The sequence below is a fragment of the Sceloporus occidentalis genome, unplaced genomic scaffold (genome assembly GCF_023333645.1).
Source record: "Sceloporus occidentalis isolate IW3139 unplaced genomic scaffold, rSceOcc1.0.p SCAF_4, whole genome shotgun sequence".
NCBI classification, from domain to species: Eukaryota; Metazoa; Chordata; class Lepidosauria; order Squamata; family Phrynosomatidae; genus Sceloporus; species Sceloporus occidentalis.
This window is the reverse complement of record NW_028316984.1, coordinates 104,726,406-104,747,322: the sequence shown is the minus strand read 5'-3', so window position 1 is coordinate 104,747,322 and position 20,917 is coordinate 104,726,406. Positions and strand designations below refer to the sequence as shown.

Sequence of the window (20,917 nt, the reverse complement as noted above, 5' to 3'; positions counted from 1 at the left end):
CAGGAATATCCTGTGACTGGAGTTTCACTCACAGGAACTCTGGATCTAATCTAGCATCCAGCACAGATATAATTTGATTTACATATAATTTTTATTCATATGAGTGGATTAATATCTATAAAATGATGATCTTCACATACTTCTGAAATTATTTTTTCCCCTTCCTGACATTGTCTGGATTACTGTTCTTAATTTTTAAAAAAGTTGTCAGAAGTACGTCCCACTGATTTCAGTGAGTAGTGCTTCCAAGTTAAAAGGTTTCACATTGCAAGTTTATGGTCTGATTTTGTGTTTATTTACTTGGAAGCGAGTCCAAAGAAAGCAGCTGGACTTAATTGCTGGAATTCTGTTATATCTTTTTGCTGATGGAGCTATTTCCTCTATTAGATTGGGATGGAGATTAATCCTCCCTCTCACATGCAGCCCCATGTGCCCCCTCAAAATGAAATTGTGGAACCCCTGGAGCAGATTTTGGAAGAGTATGGTCAGTGGTGTCATTATGGTTGGTGTTACTTGGTGCAGGTGCGCAAAAGGGCTGCTGGATGGAGATGGATGGCGGCAGACTGCTCCCCCCTTTCCCCCCTCCCCCAGCCATCTACCCAGCTGCCCACCATCCACCCAGACCCAGAAATGGCTACTGGGGGACGGGCAAGTGTGTGGTCAAGTGAGGCAGCTGGAAGGGTGTGTGTGGCTTCTTCAGGCTCCTCTGTCACCTTGACTGTCTCAAGTAAGGGAGCCAAGGCAGTGGAGAAGATGGCTCATTTGGGCTTCTCCATAGTCATGGCTTTCTTGGCTGAGGGAACCAAGGCAGTGGAGAAGGAGGGATGGGCATCTGCTCATTTGGGCTTCTCTGTGGCCATGGCTCGCTCAACTGAGGGAGCCAAGGGAGTGGAGAAGAAAGGGCAGGTGCTGCCGGCTCTGCTGTTGCCTGGCACAATGACAGCAGGAAAGGAAGGAGTCCATGGCAGCATTTCTGCCATTTCTGCGGACACTTCTCTTTCCTGTCCGATCAGTAGCCGCGCCAAGCCTGGAATGGGCTGCTAAGTGGCAGCATCATTGCCTCCTATCCCAGTGGCCATAGTGAGTGGAAGGTCTGACCAAGTGTCACCCCTTCTGAGGTGTCACATGGTGCAGTTCCCACCCCACGTCCCACTGGTGACGCCCCTGGGTGTGGGGAGCTATAGAGGGAGAAAGTCCCACTGCATCAGTGGAAGTCAACTCATATTACATTAGAATTTGATTAATCCCATATAAGTGTGTATAGTGTTTGAACATTTAGAAAACCTGAAATGACTGCGTAAATGTGTCACTTACGTATTAAAGATAAGAATGGTAGAGAAATTCATGGTTTCTTATTGCAATATAAACCCTGAACTGTGTAAAATATATGGAGGAATGGGATTACTATAAGCATTATAACTGTTTTTTAGCTGCACCATGAATCTGTTAAACCCAGGTGTTAATACAACAAACTCTAATGAAACTGCTACATTAAAAAAAATATCTAGGAGTGGTTGAACATAAATTACAAACAAACTGAAGTAGGGAGGTTTCATTCTTTTGCATTTTGCATACAGAATTGTGATATGTATTAGAGCAATTTGGCAATTCTTGTAGTTTTGTTCTTAAATTTATAAGTTACACAGGTTCTCCTGCAAATCCTTCTGAGGTATGTGGTTTATACATGATGGACTCTTATAAATCTGGTGCTTCCTGAAATACATATTTACTAAACTGAGAAGGGTATTGTGTAGCTTTTCCTCTACTGAATATATTTTTAGCTATAGAGCCTTCTTTGTGTTACTGAAACAATTTGTTTAATAAGTGGCAATTGTTGAAATAAAGCATTGGCAGTACAGAGCTTTTATATTTTTCACTCTTCACTCATAATGTGAAGAGGAGGAAGGAGGGAAATGGGGTTCCTAAATAAAACAAAGCAGTTTTTAAAGACTAACAGTAATGTGATTGGTACATGTTGCCGTTTTCTCCAGGACCAAATCTGTCTTGAGCAGAGCCTCTAAAGTAACATTATGAGAACTCCTGTTTGTCACTGGGGCTCTTAGCAATGTTTTGAGCCAATTTGTTCCAGCAAAGATGGGACAGTGATGTTAGTAATATCAGTTAAAGTATTCTATACATTTTATGACTATAATCCATGTAGGTACTTAATATAAGATACACTAAAAGAACAAAATTTATATTGCATTTTTCTAGGAATTGTACTATATATATATATATATATATATATAAAATTTCAAAAATAGAGCAATCTTTTCAGAGATCTAAAAACATAAAAAAACTAGAATTTGTAAATTTCAGAAGATAGCAAAATAAATCTTGTGGTTTAAAATATTCAGACCTATTTTGTCAAACGCATGAAATTATTGTTTATGTTTGCATAGCTGTAGGAGGACAGAGAGAATGGAAAGTAGGCCATACAGCTAAGTAATGTTTGTCAAATTACTGTCCAGAGAAAATAAGTATACGATACAATAAAAATGGGTTATGAGTGGAGATATTTAAGTAAGCATTGAAAGGGGACAGTAACTTCCTGTAGTGAGCTATTTTCAGAGGAGTTGGTGTATCAGTCTGTTTCAGCATATTAACAGAGAAAGACTTTTCTTTTTTATTTGCCATTTCAGGTTTTATTATATTTTAATATATAATTGGACTGTAAACCTCATTGAGCATATTATTGGAAAAGCATATACCGTAGTTTTGACTGTGAGAATGTTAGGCGGGAAAAGGATTGAACCCTGTTCTTCTTTTCCTCGTTGTCTTCACTAAAAGTCCTGTTTTTAAAGGGGCCATTTACTTACCATTCCATATCTGGAGGTTATGTAGTAAATTGTCCGACCAGGGATATTTGAATACAAACTTCCCACATCCAAACTTCAAAGTTCATATTGTGGTAAATCACTTATTAGAGTAACTGAAAAAACAGAAAAATCTCTGCAAATTATTGAAACCAAACTTTTTTTCCTCAGACAAAGATGTCTTTAACAAAACATACAGGAGTTTGGGGTTGGTTTAGTAAAGATATATAATATTATAAAGAGCGGTCTCTGGTCGCTATCGTGGCAACTACATGGCCTACTTCCAAAGCCAGGAACTGGATTATTTCCACTCCTTTTTGATCCAGCCCAAAGGTCCAGATTGTGGAGTTGGAGCAGGTTCTGGCTGCTTTGGGAATGCATCATTTGAATGCCACACACCCCAAAGCAGCCAGGAGCCACTTTATTTGGCCTGTGCATTTTAGGCTGTAGACACGTAGGACATTATTACATGAGCCCTATTCTTGCAGCAAGGAAATGGAAACATACTGGTTTGCCAGCAGCCATTATTGCACATCTTGTCATTCACGCAACTGGGGCTGCTTCTGCCTTTGCATTCTCTTCTGGACTCCCCCTTAACCTTGCTTCCCTGCCTTTTGCCCTACCAAGCATGCCTTTCGGCATGTTATTTTATTTCACCTTTCAGTTCCAGAGTTCTGCTAATGAAATTTAAGTTTTAAAAGAAAAAAGAAATTAAATAGAAAATTTTTATATCTGGCTACTTGCGAATAGTGAGTGGGATTGGGCAGAGAAGGAGACTAACACTTTCACCTGTCCCACATACTTAAAAATATTGTCTGATGAAGAAACCACAGGATTCAAAAGCTTGCCCAAATTTTTGTTTTGTTTTTGTTGGTCTAAAAAATGTATTACAATATGGATTTTGGCATTTGTCTTATGGGTAACATAGCTATCCCAACATCTGTATGATATTCATACTTGTTTCAGTCTTTAGCCACACCACATGAGCTTCATAGAAAGCATGGCGAGACTATTGTCCAGCATAGCTAATGGAGAAGGAGAGCATAATGCATTTGCAATCTTCTTTAAACTCACTTCTGTCATTTGTTGTACAGTTGTTCCTGCAAGTAAACAAGAAAGTGAAGCAGTTACTTCTAAGAGCTAGGTTAGCTGAAGACATTTTGCTGCCTCAGGCAAAGCAGTAGAGCCCTTCGCTCCCCTCACTCAAGTCAAGGTGCATGATCCTCAAAGCCAGCTGAGTTCTTTTGGCATGTGAAGCAGAAAATTCCACAAGCATTTCTTCCCTTCCATGGCAGTAAAAGCACAATAGTAAAATAAGCACAATAATGAAATAATTAGTCCTTTGATGACATCCAAATCTACCGTCAGATGCTTAATGGTACAGCTAATCTGCCAAGAGCAAGGTGGCCAAAGTACTAATATTTGTACCAGCTGAATCAAATTGTAGTTTGTAAATAGTGTACAAACAGTTTCCACATGACCAACTGACTTTAATGTGTATGCTTGGAAGAGAGGCAATGAGTTCCTCCACATTATGTTGGACTGCAACTTCCATCAGCCTTAAGCAGTGTAGCCAACAAGGAGGGATGAACTGAGGGGGAAATTGCAGTCCAACAAAATTTGGAGGGTTATATTGCCATAAATTGGAAACTACTTGAAGGCATACAACAATAACACATCTCTGCATTAGTGCATGGAACAGATCTAGGAAAATGTTTAAAATGCTCTGCTGTAGTATTAAAGACAGTAACCAAGCCCCTTTGTAATGCAAAGTGGCTTTTATATTAGTATTTCTGCAGGAGGTTGGCAAGCATTTGTGGTTAGATTCGCAATAGCAGTTGTGAAATGCTTTGTACATGTTGTTGCTCTAGATCATGCAGTTTTCTCCCTCTTCCTGAAGAAGCCTGTGGTGTTTGCCATGTTTTGGAATACCAAAGAGCTCTTTTGTTTCTTTGGGAACTGAGGCAGACGTGCTATGGTAGCTGATATTGCATGAAGAATGGAATGGCTGATGTAAGAGCAGCTGGTCTCTGTTAAAGCTTGTTTGGAGGTGTAGGCTAGAATAAGAGCCTGCTTTATGGGTGATGTTGTGATACTAAGTTTTTGTACTGAGTAGAATTTATACTCCTGGGTGAGGGGCCATGGTTTATAAAAAAAAATCTTAAAAATAATTATGCAGCAAAGCATCTTTGTAGGTTTTTGTGTTAGTTGTCCAGCATATGCTTATAGTGCATAAAACTGGACAGTGGTAATTGCCTCTGCTTAATTTTGAAGTCAGTAATTAGACAGTTGTTAACTTTGGGACTTTAAATATGCATTTATTCCTTAAATTTTCAACACTAATGCCCATAACTGAACTTTCCTTGGTTCCTTCTCAAACTGAAATTGTGTGAAATGCTAGTAACAGTGATGTAGCTAACTAATTTTAGACTTACTGAATTTACTCTGTGTGTCTGTTTAAAGTACACTATCATGTGCATTATTCAGTTTGAAATATAAAAACTAGCTCCTCCATTTTCTACTTTACGACTGCTTCTGCATTCCTGATAAATTACAGCAGAATAATGATGCGCTAACCATGGTGAAAAGAAGTACCCTCAGCATGTGCAGTTTTTAATTTCGAATTTATTCAGATCAGCATTAACATGATAACAAAAATAAATAATTTATATCTTCTGCTGCCCTAATTCTTAGGGGTAGTCCACAGTGGCCAAATAAAGCGGCTTCTAACTGCTTTGAAGCCTGACTTAGATGATGGATGAGGCAAAAGTGGGTGGAAAGCAAAACAAAGCTGCTCTCTGGGGCTAAAAACCAGAGCAAAAAGAGGCTGGGATACTCTGACTAAAGCCAGAAAATGTGCATCATCGCACTGGCATATAAACAGCTCAGTGCCAGTATGGGCCTGTGGCAAAGCAAAAACGTGATCACCAATAATGCATTGTAATTACAACATACAAAAAACCGCACAGTCCAACAGGGGTCATGGGATGAAGGGGGCATTTATGGGGAAACTCCACGATGGTGCTTTGTCAATGTATTACTGGGCACACCAATGTAATTGTACAGGTAGTGCATCACGTGTGTGACTGTAGCCCGTCATATGGGCAGGCATCCAATAGCCTGGCATCTGGGTAGGAAGAGAGAGTTAATTGAAAGTAGCAGGTGGTGTATTTGTGGGAAGATGTGTATACATGGTAGGGAGGCAAGGAGAAAAAATAATTGCACAGCGTGGCTTCACTCCGCATTATGTGGACAGCCCGTGGGTGTTTGACCCATCTTGAGATTGGGTGGTGCAGACAGCGTGGTTTTGACGTGCTTTCAGAGAACCCAGGATTGAGCTACTTGTTCCTGCCTATCTGCTCTGGCCCTACAACACTATTTTATAGCTGAAAAAGAAAATATGTTTACAATTAAAAACAATAAATTGAACGTCTCTAACCATGTACATACCTGGCCACTCTGATTATAAAATGGTTCTAATTATTGGGGGAGGGGAGGGGAGGGGGAGAAAAGGATATTGTGGTAATGGTTCAAGTGTTGACATCAGGTCTGTTTGTCACTTCAATCATTGTCTGCCCATCACTTGCAGATTCCCCGGTCCAGTTTGAGTTGTGCTACTGATAAATATTCATAAGTGGATAAATATTCAGAACATTTGCCCTTTCCTCTGTCAAATTGGAAAGGCCAAGTAAATGCTTTTATCTTGGAAGCAGAGATATTCAGTCTTGCCTGTAGAAGTTCATGTGGAAAAATCATTCATATGATGTGACGTTGTCATGAATAGTTACTTAAGTATGCACAAGACATTAGTTTCCTCTGTCAAGTCTGAAGTGAAGATTTCCTGAGTAGATAGATACATTACTGTTCTCTTTTAAAAAGAAAATGTTCAGCTGTTTCCAACAAACAGGATAAAGGAAACTTTTTGCCAAGTTGTTATTTAGGGTCAGTTGCTTACTGGATAAAAGCTTATTTTGTGTTTTATTTTACTATAAGACTGAATGTCTTTGAGTGATAGGAATGGAGAAATACTGAACTGCCTTAGGAATATGGGAATATATTACTACAAGAGTTGTGCTTTGTGCATCTTTCTATTTCTGTTCCACCTTCCTCCCCTTTCCCCAAATTTATGTAGCCACAATACAGTTTTCGCTTGACCATTGTTAGCAAAATGTACAATACAAATGTCCTTTTTCTTTTTTCTTTTAATTTTTTAATTAACTTTCTCTCTCTTTCTTGTCCTCTTTCCCTCACGAGTCCTGGAAGAACCTCTTTTCTTTTCTTTCTCTCTCTCCTTCTTTCTTTGTATCTCATCTTCTTTCTGAGTTTTGCCTGACGGATTACCTTCCATCAGCAAAAAATGGCGTCCCTCAGGACTGGATGGGAACGGGTGCGCACCGGGGGATGGAACCGGGCCTCTTGAAGGATGTCTTCATGTGCGATAAACTCCATTTTCTGCTGGACGCGCACGCACACGAGCATCCTCCTTCAGTCCCCAAAACGTTGAAAATTGTGTGTGCGATAAGGTTCAGTGAAGCTTTGAAAGCTTGCAACAAGTATATTGTGCATTTTGGTTGGCCTATAAAGGTATCACTGTTTGGTGGATTTTTGATGCTAAATATGCTAAATGGCCAACACAGCTACCCGTGCGTGACTTCCCCCGGAAGATATAGGTTCACAGTTTGTGTGTGTTGATGGACTCAGCCTTGACCAATTTCATCGTTGCTGGATATGCTTTATCTGATGACAGTGGCATGTTCCTTAGTGAATGAGGTGGTATGATAACCCTGTTTAAATATTTGAAGGGTTGTCATGTTGAAGATGGAGCAAGCTTGTTTTCTGCTGTTCCAGAGAATGGGACCTGGAACAGTGGATTCAAATTACAGGAAAAGAGAGTCCACCTCAGCCTTAGGAGGAACTTTCTGACAGTGGGAGCTGTTCGACAGTGGAAAACACTCCCTTGGAGTGTGGTGGAGGCTCCCTCTTTGGATGTCTTTAAACAGAGGCTGGATGGCCAACTGTCAGAGATGCTTTGATTGTGAGTTCCTGCATGGCATGGGGTTGGACTGAATGGCCCTTGTGGTCTCTTCCAACTCGATGATTCTAATTCATTTTCCCAAATTGATCTCCTCGGAATGTTCACTCTCCAGTTGGGAATTGTCGTTTTTAATGGTATTTTAAGGTGGGAGGGAGATGGGAATTGGATTTTATATGTTTTTCTATGCTTTTACTTGTGGTTTGTTGTGTTTTATTTTTATTGTTCTTATGTTTGTTGTTACCTGCCTCGACCCAATACAGGAAGAGGCAGAATACAAATTATTATTATTATTATTATTATTATTATTATTATTTTGATATACTGTAACATGCCCTACCTAGGGTTGGTTTTGAAGAGTGTTCAGAAACTTCAGCTGATGCAAAGAGTTGTAGCCAGATTGTTGACTGGGGCTAGTTGCGGGGACCAAATAAGTCTCATATTACAACTGCTTCACAGGCTGCTTGTTTTTCCCCAGACACAATTCTAAAACTTGGCTATGACTTATAAAGCTCTTTTTGGTTCGGGCAGTTTGACAGTCTGTATTTTCCTGTATGGCCTTAAATACCCTAATGGCACTAGAGCCCATCTCATTTTGGAAGCTAAGCATGGTCAGCTCTGTTTAGTACTTGGATTGGGAGACCACCAATGAATACCAGGTGCTGTAGGCTATATTTCAGAGGAAAGGACTGGCAAAAACCCCTTGCCTAAGTGTTCCTTGCCTAAGAAGACCCTATGAACTTCATGGGGTCACCCTAAGTTAATAGGTGACTTGAAGGCACATATATGTACACACACACACACCTCTTTCTGTATAGCCTTCCTGGGTCTTGAGATTCTCTGGAGACTCCCATCTCTCATTCCCACCACTTTCCCAGGTAGAACTTGTGGGGATGCAAGATAGTGATTTCTTAGTGGCTGCCCCGAAGCTCTAGATAGAACTTCCTTCCTAGGGAGGCCAGACTAGCTCCTCCTTGTTGTACTTCAGGCAGGAAATAAATACTATTTTTTCTTGTCAGGCTTGTGACAAATGAATGTTTTTAAACAAAAGTCTTGTAAGATGGCACTCAGATGTTTTAATAGTACTGTTTTAAAGTTGCTTGTTGTTTTTGACTGGATGTTTTAAATTGTTTTTATTGTGGTTGATAGTTTTAATTCTGTTTTAAGATTGATCTTTTGTACATGTCAGATATGTTGTATTGGTTTTATTTTGTAAGTCACCTTGAGTATCAGCTCTGAAGATAGGACAGGGTATAAATAAAGATAATCATCCTCATCTACATCAAAGACTGTTTTGTTTCTAGTCCAGCATACCTTCTATTCTTGGGATGCAGTGGCTTAGTGGTTAAGATGCCAATTCTGATGATCGGAAGAATGGAAGGTTGACAGTTCAAGGCCTGAGTGCTGCATGATGGGGTGAGCTCCTGTCACTAGTCCCAGTTTCTGCCAACCTAACAGTACAAAAGCATGTAAATGCAAGTAGATAGATAGGGACCACTTCTCAGTGGGAAGGCAACAGCGTTTGGTGCAGTCATGCTGGCCACATACCACTGGAGTAATCTTCAGACAACACTGGCTCTTTGGCTTAGTAACGGAGGTGAGCATCGCTCCCTACAGTCTATTACGACTAGACATTCATGTCAAGGGACTACCTTTACCTTTTATACCTTCTATACCTTTTAAAGCTAACTGATGCAGATACAGTAATAACGGGCTGATATGGATACATATACAGTAACTGCCACTGAGACATATACATATAATAATATATATAAATAAATTTATATATTTTAATATACATAAATAATATAATAATAGATTAAGAAATAATGTTTGAGCCCATAAGGTTTATGCATGGAATAAAGCTCTTTTCACTTCTGAAGAGCTCTCTATCAGTATAACCTATTTAGACTCATTGCATGCCAACAGTGACAGAATATACTTTTTGGTGGATTGCACCCTTAACTTTTCTCTCTTTATCCTCAAGGTATTTCTCTTCAGCCATTCTTGCTTATTTTCCAACAGTTCCCTTGCTCTACCTGGGGGATAGGAATCATTGAGGTGGCATTGTATATCCAGAGTATTCAAGATGGCACTACTGGAATGTTTAAGATGCCACTATTGTAATCTAGCAGCTGCTGTTCTAAAATCCATTCAGTTCCTGCAGCACAGCAAGGCGCAGCAGTAAGGAAGGGAGGCAATAATTGCTGGTATTTCCTAGAACAGGAAGAATTGTGACTTGCTGCTAAGGACACTAACAAATAGGCTTATCTTGTTAATTGGTATCATCACATTGACTAACGGGATCAAGAGATAATGGGTCACTCTTAAAGCTTGCTGAGTAGCAGAGAGAAAAATGTATTAATAAATAATATACATATAACTTACCAGTCACACTTGTGTGTTTCAAAAGCCCAAGCTTTGTTTTTCAGCTGAAGGTTGGGGCCAGATGGGAGTACACTTTAAGACAGAGTCAGATTAATGTCTGTCTGTTTTATGGATAGTCATTTTTAAAAACTGATGACAACTTTGGTTGTGTATATTGTCAAAAAGGGAGTGGGAGAGCAGTAAGATAATGGTAGTTTGATGTCTTCATTTTTTCCTGATGTTTTAGGCAGACCAGAATTATTGGGAGTCAGTGCATGGACAAAGGTAGCAGCTATTTAAAGGCATTGTTGCATAAACAAGCAACTTTTATTCCATCTCCAATCTGTAACTGATTCCTCTGGAGAATCTGCTGCTATTGCATTAGTGAACAAATGCAAGATTTGATACATTTCCTTTCAAAGTGTCCTTCTGTAATAACTATCAGGTCTTCCTTTACCATTTAGACTGTCGCACATCAGTTCAAAAATAGCTTCTGCTTAATAAGCAGTTCACCTTTTGAAAAACACACAGGGAAAGGCAAGAAATGACACATCTAACAAATACATGATGTCGGCTAACTTCTCTTTTCAGTCATGAAACTGGTCTGCTGGGATACAAAATGTGCGGAATGGTAGTGCTTCACTCATGCACGGAAACTGTTACCTAGGAGAGACTTTGAGGGACTTCATTGGAGGGTGACATCCAGTGTACAAATGACCATGTTGGATTTAGATGTAATGCATTCATTTTTATTAAAATTTTAAAAGTAAAATAAGGCAAGTAATAGACAAATAAGTAAAATAAGTGAAAACAAAATAAAATTGTCCATCTTCACCCATGTTGCTCCCTCCTGAAAAGGGAACAAATAATGTAGAAGCCTGTTTTCCCCCCAAAATGTAGCTTATCATAGGCATACCATTTGGTTTGGTTTTATCCAGTTTAAAAGTTCAATTTGCCAAACTGATTGCTCGTTACCTTTTTTTTGGTCTTTCCTATGAACTTTATATTGACCAGGGTGATGTATCCATAATCAACGGTCCAAAGCACACTGCAGAAATAATCCAAGTTGAGACCTCTTTAACTGCCTTGGTTCAGTGTTAAGGAATTCTGGGAACTGTAGTTTTGTGAGACATTTAGCCTTCTCTGTCAGAGAGCTCTGTGTCACAATAAACTACACTTCCCAGGATTCCCAAGCAGTATGTTTGGAACCAATAAATCTCAGATTGCATGAGTCTGAATTCACTCCTTTAGTATTCTTTCATTTGGGGATGATAAGCAAGTGATTCCAGCAAGGATGTAATCCTTGCTTATTTTATTCCTGATTACTTGAATGGAGACTTTAAAATTTTTTTCTTCCTGTTGAATAAGATTATGAGAATTTTTGCACATTTTTAATATTTTCATTTTTGGGGAATTCTGTTTGTACAAAAACATACTTTATGGTAATGCCATACTCCTTGCAAAATTGTTATTTTTAAAAGAAATAATTTTTTTTACAAAAACTTCCAAAATGTGAAAAAAATGGTGATATAGTCAGACCTCCATATCCATGGATTTAACTATTCACAGCTTGAAATTATTTCAAAAAGATATCAATTCCAAAAAGCAATCCTTGATTTTGCCATTTGATATGAGGAGTAACATTTTACTACTCCAATATACAGTATATAATGGGATTTGAGCATCCATGGATTTTGATATCCACGGGGGCTCCTGGAACCAAGCCCCAGCAATTGCCAAGGGCCCACTGTAGCTGTCAATATTTTTCACACACTTTCTTGTTGAGGGCACAGATATTTGCAGATATTTGTTGCATCCCTAGATGCCAGTCACTTATTTTGCAAGGATGCTTCTAGGTGAGAGTGGTAACTGTTTCTTTTGCTGAGAGTGAAAAGACTGGTGAAATGACAGGAAAGCATAAATGGTTTATAAGTACAAGAAATAACAGTATGGATGCCCCGTAAAATCCTATGAATAAAGCAGAGTGATCAAAGCTTAGTTTAGAAGTATCCCAGTAATGTATGCTTTCTACTTAGGAGGAGTATGAGATAATGGAGTATCTTGGAGGAAGATTGATAGACACTCTGTGTAGGAACATTGCATACTGCAACATTTTCCTGCTGGTTGTATTCCTATAGCCTAATTCAAGGTGAAGCTTGAAAACTGTGTCAGTAATGAAGAATCTGGAAAAGATGAACAGAAAAGATGGGTAACTGACTATTTTTGCAAAAACAGTTTATGCCCTGAAGATTCTGTGAGCAATTTGAATTAACACAGAAATGTAATCTGGAATGATTTTGCATTATTATAGAAGAGAACACAGAAACAATCCAAAATCAGCATCTCCTGCTGCTTAATTATGATGTATTGGGGGAATAAATGAAGTATTGAAACGGCTTCCCCCATGAACTTATTTTGCAGGTGGTGATAAAAGCTTTGGGTTTGTTTGAAGCATATTGCTTTATGTAATTTTGCTTTATTGTTGTAGCAGCTGTCATGTGCTGCCTACTCATTTTGGTATTTGTTTGATGAAGGTGACAAAGTTTAATTTTGTAGTAGAAATTCTTTATTTAGAAAGCACTTATATTCATAGGAAGTAAAGAGGGAAGGCTATTGCCATCACTCTTGGACATTCAACTGTATCAGATACCCTGTGGGTATATTTCTGGATTCCTGAACATGAAACCATCATTTTCAATAGCAGTACAGGTATAGATCAGTTAATGAAGTAGATGTGTTCAGGGTTATCTTTCAAGTTGTTTCTGATTCATGGCAACCCCAAGACAAAACTCTCAGTGTTTTCTTGGTAAGATTTGTTCAGAGGGGTTTTTGTTTTTGCCTTCCTTTGAGGCTGAGAGAGTGTGATTTGTCCAAGGTTACTCAGTGGATTTCCATGGCCGAGACGGGATTCAAACTCTGGTCTCCAGAGTCATAGTCCAGTGCTCAAGCCACTACACTATATTGGCTTTCTTCTTGTATATTACTTCTTCAACAGAAAATGTGTTACCAGAGGCAGAATTAAGATGGAGAGAATAGTGTTTAAGCAGATTTTTATCCAAAGCTAGCAATATGCACTTGTGAAATGAACAACCAGGTTAGGTAAACCATGCAGAAGAAAAGAGAAAATGTTCTGAACCTTCTAAAACTCTCTCAGTACTTTCTATCAAAATTCATCTAGGGATGACTTCCTCCCCACCAGCCTCTGTTTTTATCATAATTTCCAGATTGGTATGCTTTTTTAAGCTACTGCTGGTAGCTTGTGTGGGAGACTTATCTGCTTTCCCAATTTTTTGTCAGTTTCACTGTTCACACATGCTCAGCAAGGGATTCTGGACATAGTTGCTGTTTACCATGCCTGTTGCAGGCAGGCACACTCAGCTTCAGTAAGATCAGCAAGAGTAAAACCTCATACTTTCGCAGCTCATGTTTTTTTTTTACAGTGTTTACTGCAGACAAATTGCTGTGACCTCACATCAGATGGCTGCAGCCTTTGTTCATCATCTTTCCAGTGTTGATGTTGCTAAAAAATAATCCTTTCAAGCTAGACAGAAAATAAGACAAGAAAATGTGGGGGCTGGCAGTCATAGAAAGATTTGGTAGAGAAAAGCTGCTTTGTCAGAGGCTTTGTTAACTGAGTATGCCTGTATACATTATTATTATTACATGCGGGAAGCAAGGATGGGTGGTTATAACGTCTTGATGAACTTTACAAAATGGCATAGCTAATGGCTGCTGGAGTATGTAGGCTTGGGAACCCTATGGTACAACACAGCAGACCATCTTCCAAATATTTTTATATCTGAATTTTAATTCAGCAAAACGCTTTGGGTTGTTACGTATATGGGTGCACAGGGCCAGCACATTGTCAAGTACCTGCTGAGGCCCACATTTCCATTAGCAGACTCACTGCCAATCCCTGGGGATGTCACTGATTCTGCTTCCTGTTATTGCTTGTTCATCTGCCTTCTTACAGCAGGCTAGCAGTGACAAGAGTGAGAATGAAAATGGTATTCTACACACCTTATCCTTTGTGGATTGCACCAGAAGAAGAGACAAATGAAAGAGCAATGGCAATGCTGGTGAGAAGCACATGGGTGCAGTCAACGAAGAGCCTTTTCCGTGGGCCTTCCAAAGACTGGAAGAATTACTGACAGGAAGTTATTTAGTAATGTCTTCCCTTTAAATAGTTTTAAAGAGAGAGAGAGAAAGAATGACACATCTTGAAAAGAGATTTTAATTTCAAGGCCCCCATATTTAATTTTGTTCTGGAACATCAATGAATTGTTGCTACTCTGTTAGTTGAATACAGTATATAAGTTGCATCTAGAATTTATGTAGCAGTATGCTCACTTTTCTGTGCACATGGTATTCAGCTGATTTCAGAACAAAACATTAAATATATATATATATATGTAAATCTAGTTATGAGTTACAGCTGGAATAGACATGATGAAACAATAGAAATTTAGTAAACCAACCTTTGTGAGTTGTCTTGATTCAGTTAGACTACTCCACTATTGGGCTGTGATCAGGGCTAACCACTGGATTTAAGGCAGAGAGTTTTGTTTTTGTTTTTAGTGTGCATGCTGTCTGAGACAGGATTCTAATATATACTTCCAAGTATGAATGTATAGGATTGCATTGTAGAGCAGTACTGGATTGTGCATACTTCAGGTTCATGGACAAACACTATAACCATTCAGCCACTGGTTCTGTAGAACGTTTGTTTGAAGACATTGTTTAGAAACAGACTTGTAGCTATAATAAGAATTTACCATATTAAATTATAATGCCATGTTCTTTTTATTTGTTATATAGCATTATGCCAGTATATACAGGCCTCTAAAGCCCAAGATGGTGGTGGCCGTTTCATTTCAAGTTCAGCAGAAGGTAAAACAAAAGCAGGGTAAAAATAATCAAAAATTTGATTCATATTAAAATTTCTTTTCTAATGTTTCTGTCCTTTGACAACTTTGTGCCTTCTAGATTTTCAACACAGCAGATATATGTAACAGTTGACAGATTCCAGGCTTGCCTATTAAATAAAGCCACTAACTATGTCTGTTTGCATTTAAACTTTTAGCTTAATTACTGCATCTTTTATCTATGTGTGCATTTCTTAGATTACTTTTAAAATGGGGTTTGTTTTGGTGAATATACATGTATGTCATACATTTTTAAAATAAATGAAATTTCAGAAATAAATGAAGTACAAGTTTGAATAGTATTTATTCATGGAAAGACACAGATGGATAATTGTATGCAGGGGTTCTAACTGTGCTCTAATTCATTCTGCTTATTCTCTTTTGCTAATCACTACCTTATACTTCCTGTTTCTCTTCAAGGAAATATTTGAACTTAATCATATTACTTCTTCATGTGCTTCTGGCATCATCTCTACACATACACTTAGTGTAAAAATATTGAGAATAATTTTGATTTTTTTTTTCATTTTTCAGGTGAAAATTTTGAACAAACTCCATTAAGACGCACATTCAAGTCCAAAGTTCTTGCTCATTATCCTGAAAATGTTGAATGGAATCCTTTTGATCAGGATGCAGTGGGAATGGTTGGTAATTTGCTGTGTTCTTCATTTTCACTGTTTCTCTTACACTCAGTGGTTTGGGGCAGATTATAATATTATTGTTTAGATGCGGCTCTAGGAGGCACACATATTCATGTAAACTAACTCGCATAAAGTTTTTTTCTTTTTCCAGGAATTGGACACTAATGTCTTTATAGAAAAAAAACTTCTGTTATTCTAACTACAGCATAGCCTTGAACATGGCTGACTGAGGCTAAACAATAAGAGAGTGAGGCATATGCCCATATAAGAGAGGTCTCAGAGAGACCAGATATGTGTTTCTTAAAGACACTGACATTAAGACAGCAGTATAATGTTTCCCAATCTCTTCACATCAGAGTGTGTGTCTATATCTTTTGTGCCCAGCTGTCCCTCATACAAGTGTGTGTATTTGTAATAAAGCTAGTGTATGGCACAAGATGGCCTGTCACTGTGTCATAAGCTGAAATATATATATTTATTGAACTTGAGGTGAATTGCTTTAATGTGAAGCATGAACAACTTAGACTAAATGTACTGATAACAAATTTGTCAATTTAAATTCAGATGTAGTTTTGAAAAACTGAAGGGGCATGTGGACAAAGAGTGGAAAATCCTCTCTTTTAACTCATCTCTTATTTCCTCTACACACTGTTCCTCCATTTGCTTTTTTCCTCAGTAGAATTCTGATCTTTGGGAATATGCTTGACCAGTAAAAAAGCTGCTTAAGGAATTCAAGGCAGATAGGTTAATTGGTAGCAGTAGGGTAGGATTCAGAGCTCCTGTGTCCTAATTCCTGCCCAATTCAATATGAATATGGCAGATTTTTGCTTAAAAATACACATCAACGTAAATCAATGCTTTCATAATATTCATCTATCCTTCTCATTCATAACATTTCTTTTGCAGAGGTTACTGCTGAGATGGAGACTTCCTATAAATATTTCCATAGTTTCATTTTCTTTGCAGAGGAGAAAACATTGTGAGAAGCTGAAAAGCTTACTATAAATTCTAGAATTAGGATTTTTCCTCAAAGATTTACTGTATTCTGTTAGGGGCTGAATGTGGAAATTGTTAATTGCCTTAAGTTGACTTCGACTTATGATGACCCTGTGAATGAGACATCTCCAAAACCCCTTATCCTCAACCACTGTGCTCAGGTCCTGCAAGTTAAGGCCCAAAGCCTCCCTGATTAATGGGTCATGCAGACAGGCCCAAAAAAGCAGTGCATGGACATTCCAGTGCCAATCTGGGCTGCCGCCATGGTACTTAACCCAGCCAGCAGTAAAGAGTGGCTTTTCACCGCTCCTTTTTGTGCCGGCTCTTATGGATTGGGGCAGGCGCAGTGTGGCTTCCGGCCTGTTCAGGGTGTGCGTCGTGTAAACGCCACACTCTCAATACGGCCCAAAGCTGATGTTTTTGGCCTGCCTACTTTGGGCCCATGTCTGACATATAATGTTTGAAGGAAGATTTATAATACATGCAGAAGCTTTTTGGAGCCAACAGACAATGCAATCTGCATGTTTACTCAGAAGGAAATAGAATCATAGATAGAATCATAGATACGTAGAGTTGGAAGAGACCACTAGGGCCATCCAGTCCAACCCCCTGCCATGCAGGAAATCACAATCAAAGCATCCCTGACAGATGGCCATCCAGCCTCTGTTTAAAGACCTCCAAGGAAGGAGACTCTATCACCTTCCGAGGAAGTGCATTCCACTGCCGAACAGCCCTTACTGTCAGGAAGTTCCTCCTAATGTTCAGGTGGAATCTCTTTTCCTGTAGCTTGCATCCATTGTTCCAGGTCCTGTTCTCTGGAGCAGCAGAAAACAAGCTTGCTCCCTCCTCAGTATGACATCCTTTCAAATATTTAAACAGGGCTATCATATCACCTCTTAACCTTCTTTTCTCCAGGCTAAACATCCCCAGCTCCCTAAGTCGTTCCTCATAGGGCATGGTCTCCAGACCCTTCACCATTTTTGTCGCCCTCCTTTGGACACGCTCCAGTTTCTCAATGTCCTTTTTGAATTGTGGCGCCCAGAACTGGACACAATATTCTAGGTGAGGCCTGACCAAAGCAGAATACAGTGGCACTATTACTTCTCTTGATCTAGACACTATACTTCTATTGATGCAGCCTAAAATAGCATTGGCCTTTTTAGCTGCCACATCACACTGTTCACTCATGTTCAACTTGTGGTCTACTTGGACTCCTAGATCCCTTTCACACGTAGTTTCATTCAGCCAGGTGTCACCCATCCTATATCTGTGCATTTTATTTTTCCGCCCTAAGTGCAATACCTTACATTTCTCTGTGTTGAATTTCATTTTGTTAGCTTTGGCCCAGCTTTCTAGTCTATTCAGGTCATTTTGAATCTTGATCCTGTCCTCTGGGGTATTAGCTATTCCCCCTAATTTGGTGTCATCTGCAAATTTGATAAGTATGCTCCCAATTCTGTCATCCAGGTCATTGATAAAGATGTTGAATAGCATTGGGCCCAGGACAGAGCCCTGTGGGACCCCACTGGTCACTTCTCTCCAGGATGAAAAGGAGCCATTGTTGAGCACCCTTTGGGTTCGGCCGGTCAACCAATTACAGATCCATTTAACAGTTCCTTTGTCTAGCCCACATTTTACAAGCTTGTTTGCAAGTATGTCATGGGAAACCTTGTCAAAGGCCTTACTGAAATCAAGATATACTATATCCACAGCATTCCCTTCATCTACCAAGCTGGTAATTTTGTCAAAGAAAGAGATTAGATTTGTCTGGCATGACTTGTTTCTCTGAAACCCATGTTGACTTTTTGTGATTATGGCATTGCCTTCTAGATGTTCACAGACTCTCTGTTGGCAATGCCATAATCACAATACAATTGGGTTTCTTGGGGCTTACACACACATAACAGATAATAGAGGTGCAGCCATAGGTCTTGAGACTACTTGAATTTTTCTGTTTCCAGAACAGCTTTGGATTTATGAGATATCTCTATTAACATGGAGGAGATTTTTTTACTGGTTTCCTCTGTGCCTCCCCAGATTTGCTCTAAAAAGGCTTGGGGATCCTCCAGAATAGCATTGTAGATGCCATGGAGAAAAACAGGGTGCCAGTAAAAAATGTATCCCCGTTGTTCACCAGAGGCCTCTCCTGCATGAAGAGTCTTATGCTGGGTGTAGTTTCATTGATTTGACAGTATACCAGTTTATAATTAGCTTGAACCTAAGTAGATAGGGATGCGGTGGCTTAGTTAAGATGCCAGTTCTGATTATCAGATGCTCAAGAAGGTTGGCAATTCGTGGCCGGAGTGCTGCATGATGGGGTGAGCTGCTATCACTAGTCCCAGCTTCTGCCAGCCTAGCAGTTTGAAAGCATGCAAATGCAAATAGATAGATAGGTACCACTTCTCAGTGGGAAGGTAACAGTGTTCGGTGCAGTCATTCTGGCCACATGACCACCAGAGCAGTCCTCAGACGATGCTGTCTCTTTGGCTTAGAAACGGAGATGAGCAATGTCTGCTACAGTCAGTTACAACTAGACATTCATGTCAAAGGATTACCTTTACCTTTAATTATATACAAGTAGTTAATTTTACTTATAAGGCTGACCTTTAAATTTTGTTATGATTATTTCCTAAAGTTGTCGGTCTTTGAATAATAATAATAATAATAATAATAATAATAATGGAGACTATAATAGGTATGCTAAATGTACTATTACCACTGCATTCACTGATACCTCAGCAATTTGCACTGTTTGTGCAGACCGTATTTTCTTTGCTTTTGAAATTGAGGTGATGATTAACAACTCCATCTGAATTTCTCTCATCATTCTGAAATGTACCCTAACTGCCAGGAACAGATTTTTGTTTTTTTTTTTTGGGGGGGGGGGGGCAGAATACTACCAAAAGAAGGGGATAAGAAAGTCCTCTTTTGTGAATGTAAACTTTGTTTTGCTAATGGAAAAAAAGTTAGGTTTCAAGCCTTGTTAGTATTGAAGAGTGACAAATTACTAAAATAAGCAATATTTTTTCTTCTCTCTCCCCTCCCTCCCTCCAAGTTATGTATGCCTAAGGGTCTGTCTTTCAAGACACAAGCTGATGCTAGAGAACCTCAGTTTCATTCATTCATCATTACCCGTGAAGATGGATCACGGACATTTGGATTTTCTTTGACATTTTATGAGGAAGTTGCCAGCAAACAAATCTGTAGTGCAATGCAGACATTGTATCACATGCACAACGCGGAATATGATATTCTTCATACCCCACCCACAAATCATAAAGACAACTGTAGCACTATAGAAGACTGTAATGGATCCTCTGTATCAAAATTACAGCGATTTAATTCATACGATATTAGTAGAGACACTCTCTATGTCTCCAAGTGCATTTGCCTGATAACGCCAATGTCTTTCATGAAGGCATGTAGGAAAGTGCTTGAGCAACTCCACCAAGCTGTAACATCACCTCAACCACCACCATTACCTTTGGAAAGCTTTATCTACAACATACTCTATGAAGTTCCACTTCCTCCAGCAGGGAGATCCCTAAAATTTTCAGGAGTTTATGGACCAATTATCTGCCAGAGGCCAAGCACCAATGAATTGCCATTATTTGACTTTCCAGTTAAAGAAGTTTTTGAGCTACTTGGTGTAGAGAATGTGGTCCAGCTCTTCACTTGTGCCCTCCTAGAATTTCAGATACTGCTTTATTCACAACGTGAGTATAATATAACCTTTAAAGAATTATGATCATGGTCATAGTAAAGATTAAATTGTCACTGGTACTTTTACATGATTTCAGAAAAAAGATAAATATTAATTATCTCTTGAACCTGCTAACAGTTCTAAAAAGCACCAAACTAGGTATGTTGAAAGCCTCGTCTGGGTGTGACATGGTTAATTGGTGTTCCTATCCTAGGATTTGTAGTTTGGTGAGGTATTTGGCCTGGTCTGTTAAAGAACTCTGGTGCTTCATCAAGCTACAGATCCCAAGATTCTGTAGAACAGAGTTGTAGCACTTAAAGTGGTGTGAAACTGCTTTATTTCTGAAGTGTGGATACACCCTAAATTAGAAGACTAGACTAAAAAGAAGGATAACTGGGTTTGTCCTTATGACTTAAAATTATTAAAGCTTTAGCATA

At 39.0% G+C, this 20,917-nt stretch overlaps 1 protein-coding gene across 9 annotated transcripts in view; it reads left to right on the top strand.

Annotated features, from left to right (window-relative positions):
- DENND5A (DENN domain containing 5A) overlaps positions 1–20,917 on the top strand; it is a 96,220-nt gene that overhangs the window by 6,071 nt on the left and 69,232 nt on the right. For 6 of the 9 annotated variants that reach the window (XM_089521143.1, XM_089521141.1, XM_089521146.1 and 3 more), the window contains exons 2-4: positions 15,034–15,105; positions 15,675–15,784; positions 19,833–20,493. In XM_089521143.1, coding sequence (XP_089377269.1) covers positions 15,034–15,105; positions 15,675–15,784; positions 19,833–20,493 — 843 coding nt within the window. Of the gene's footprint in view, positions 1–12,275; positions 12,425–15,033; positions 15,106–15,674; positions 15,785–19,832; positions 20,494–20,917 lie in introns of those variants that run through there. The other 3 variants (XM_089521147.1, XM_089521142.1, XM_089521145.1) reach the window with 2 other exon arrangements.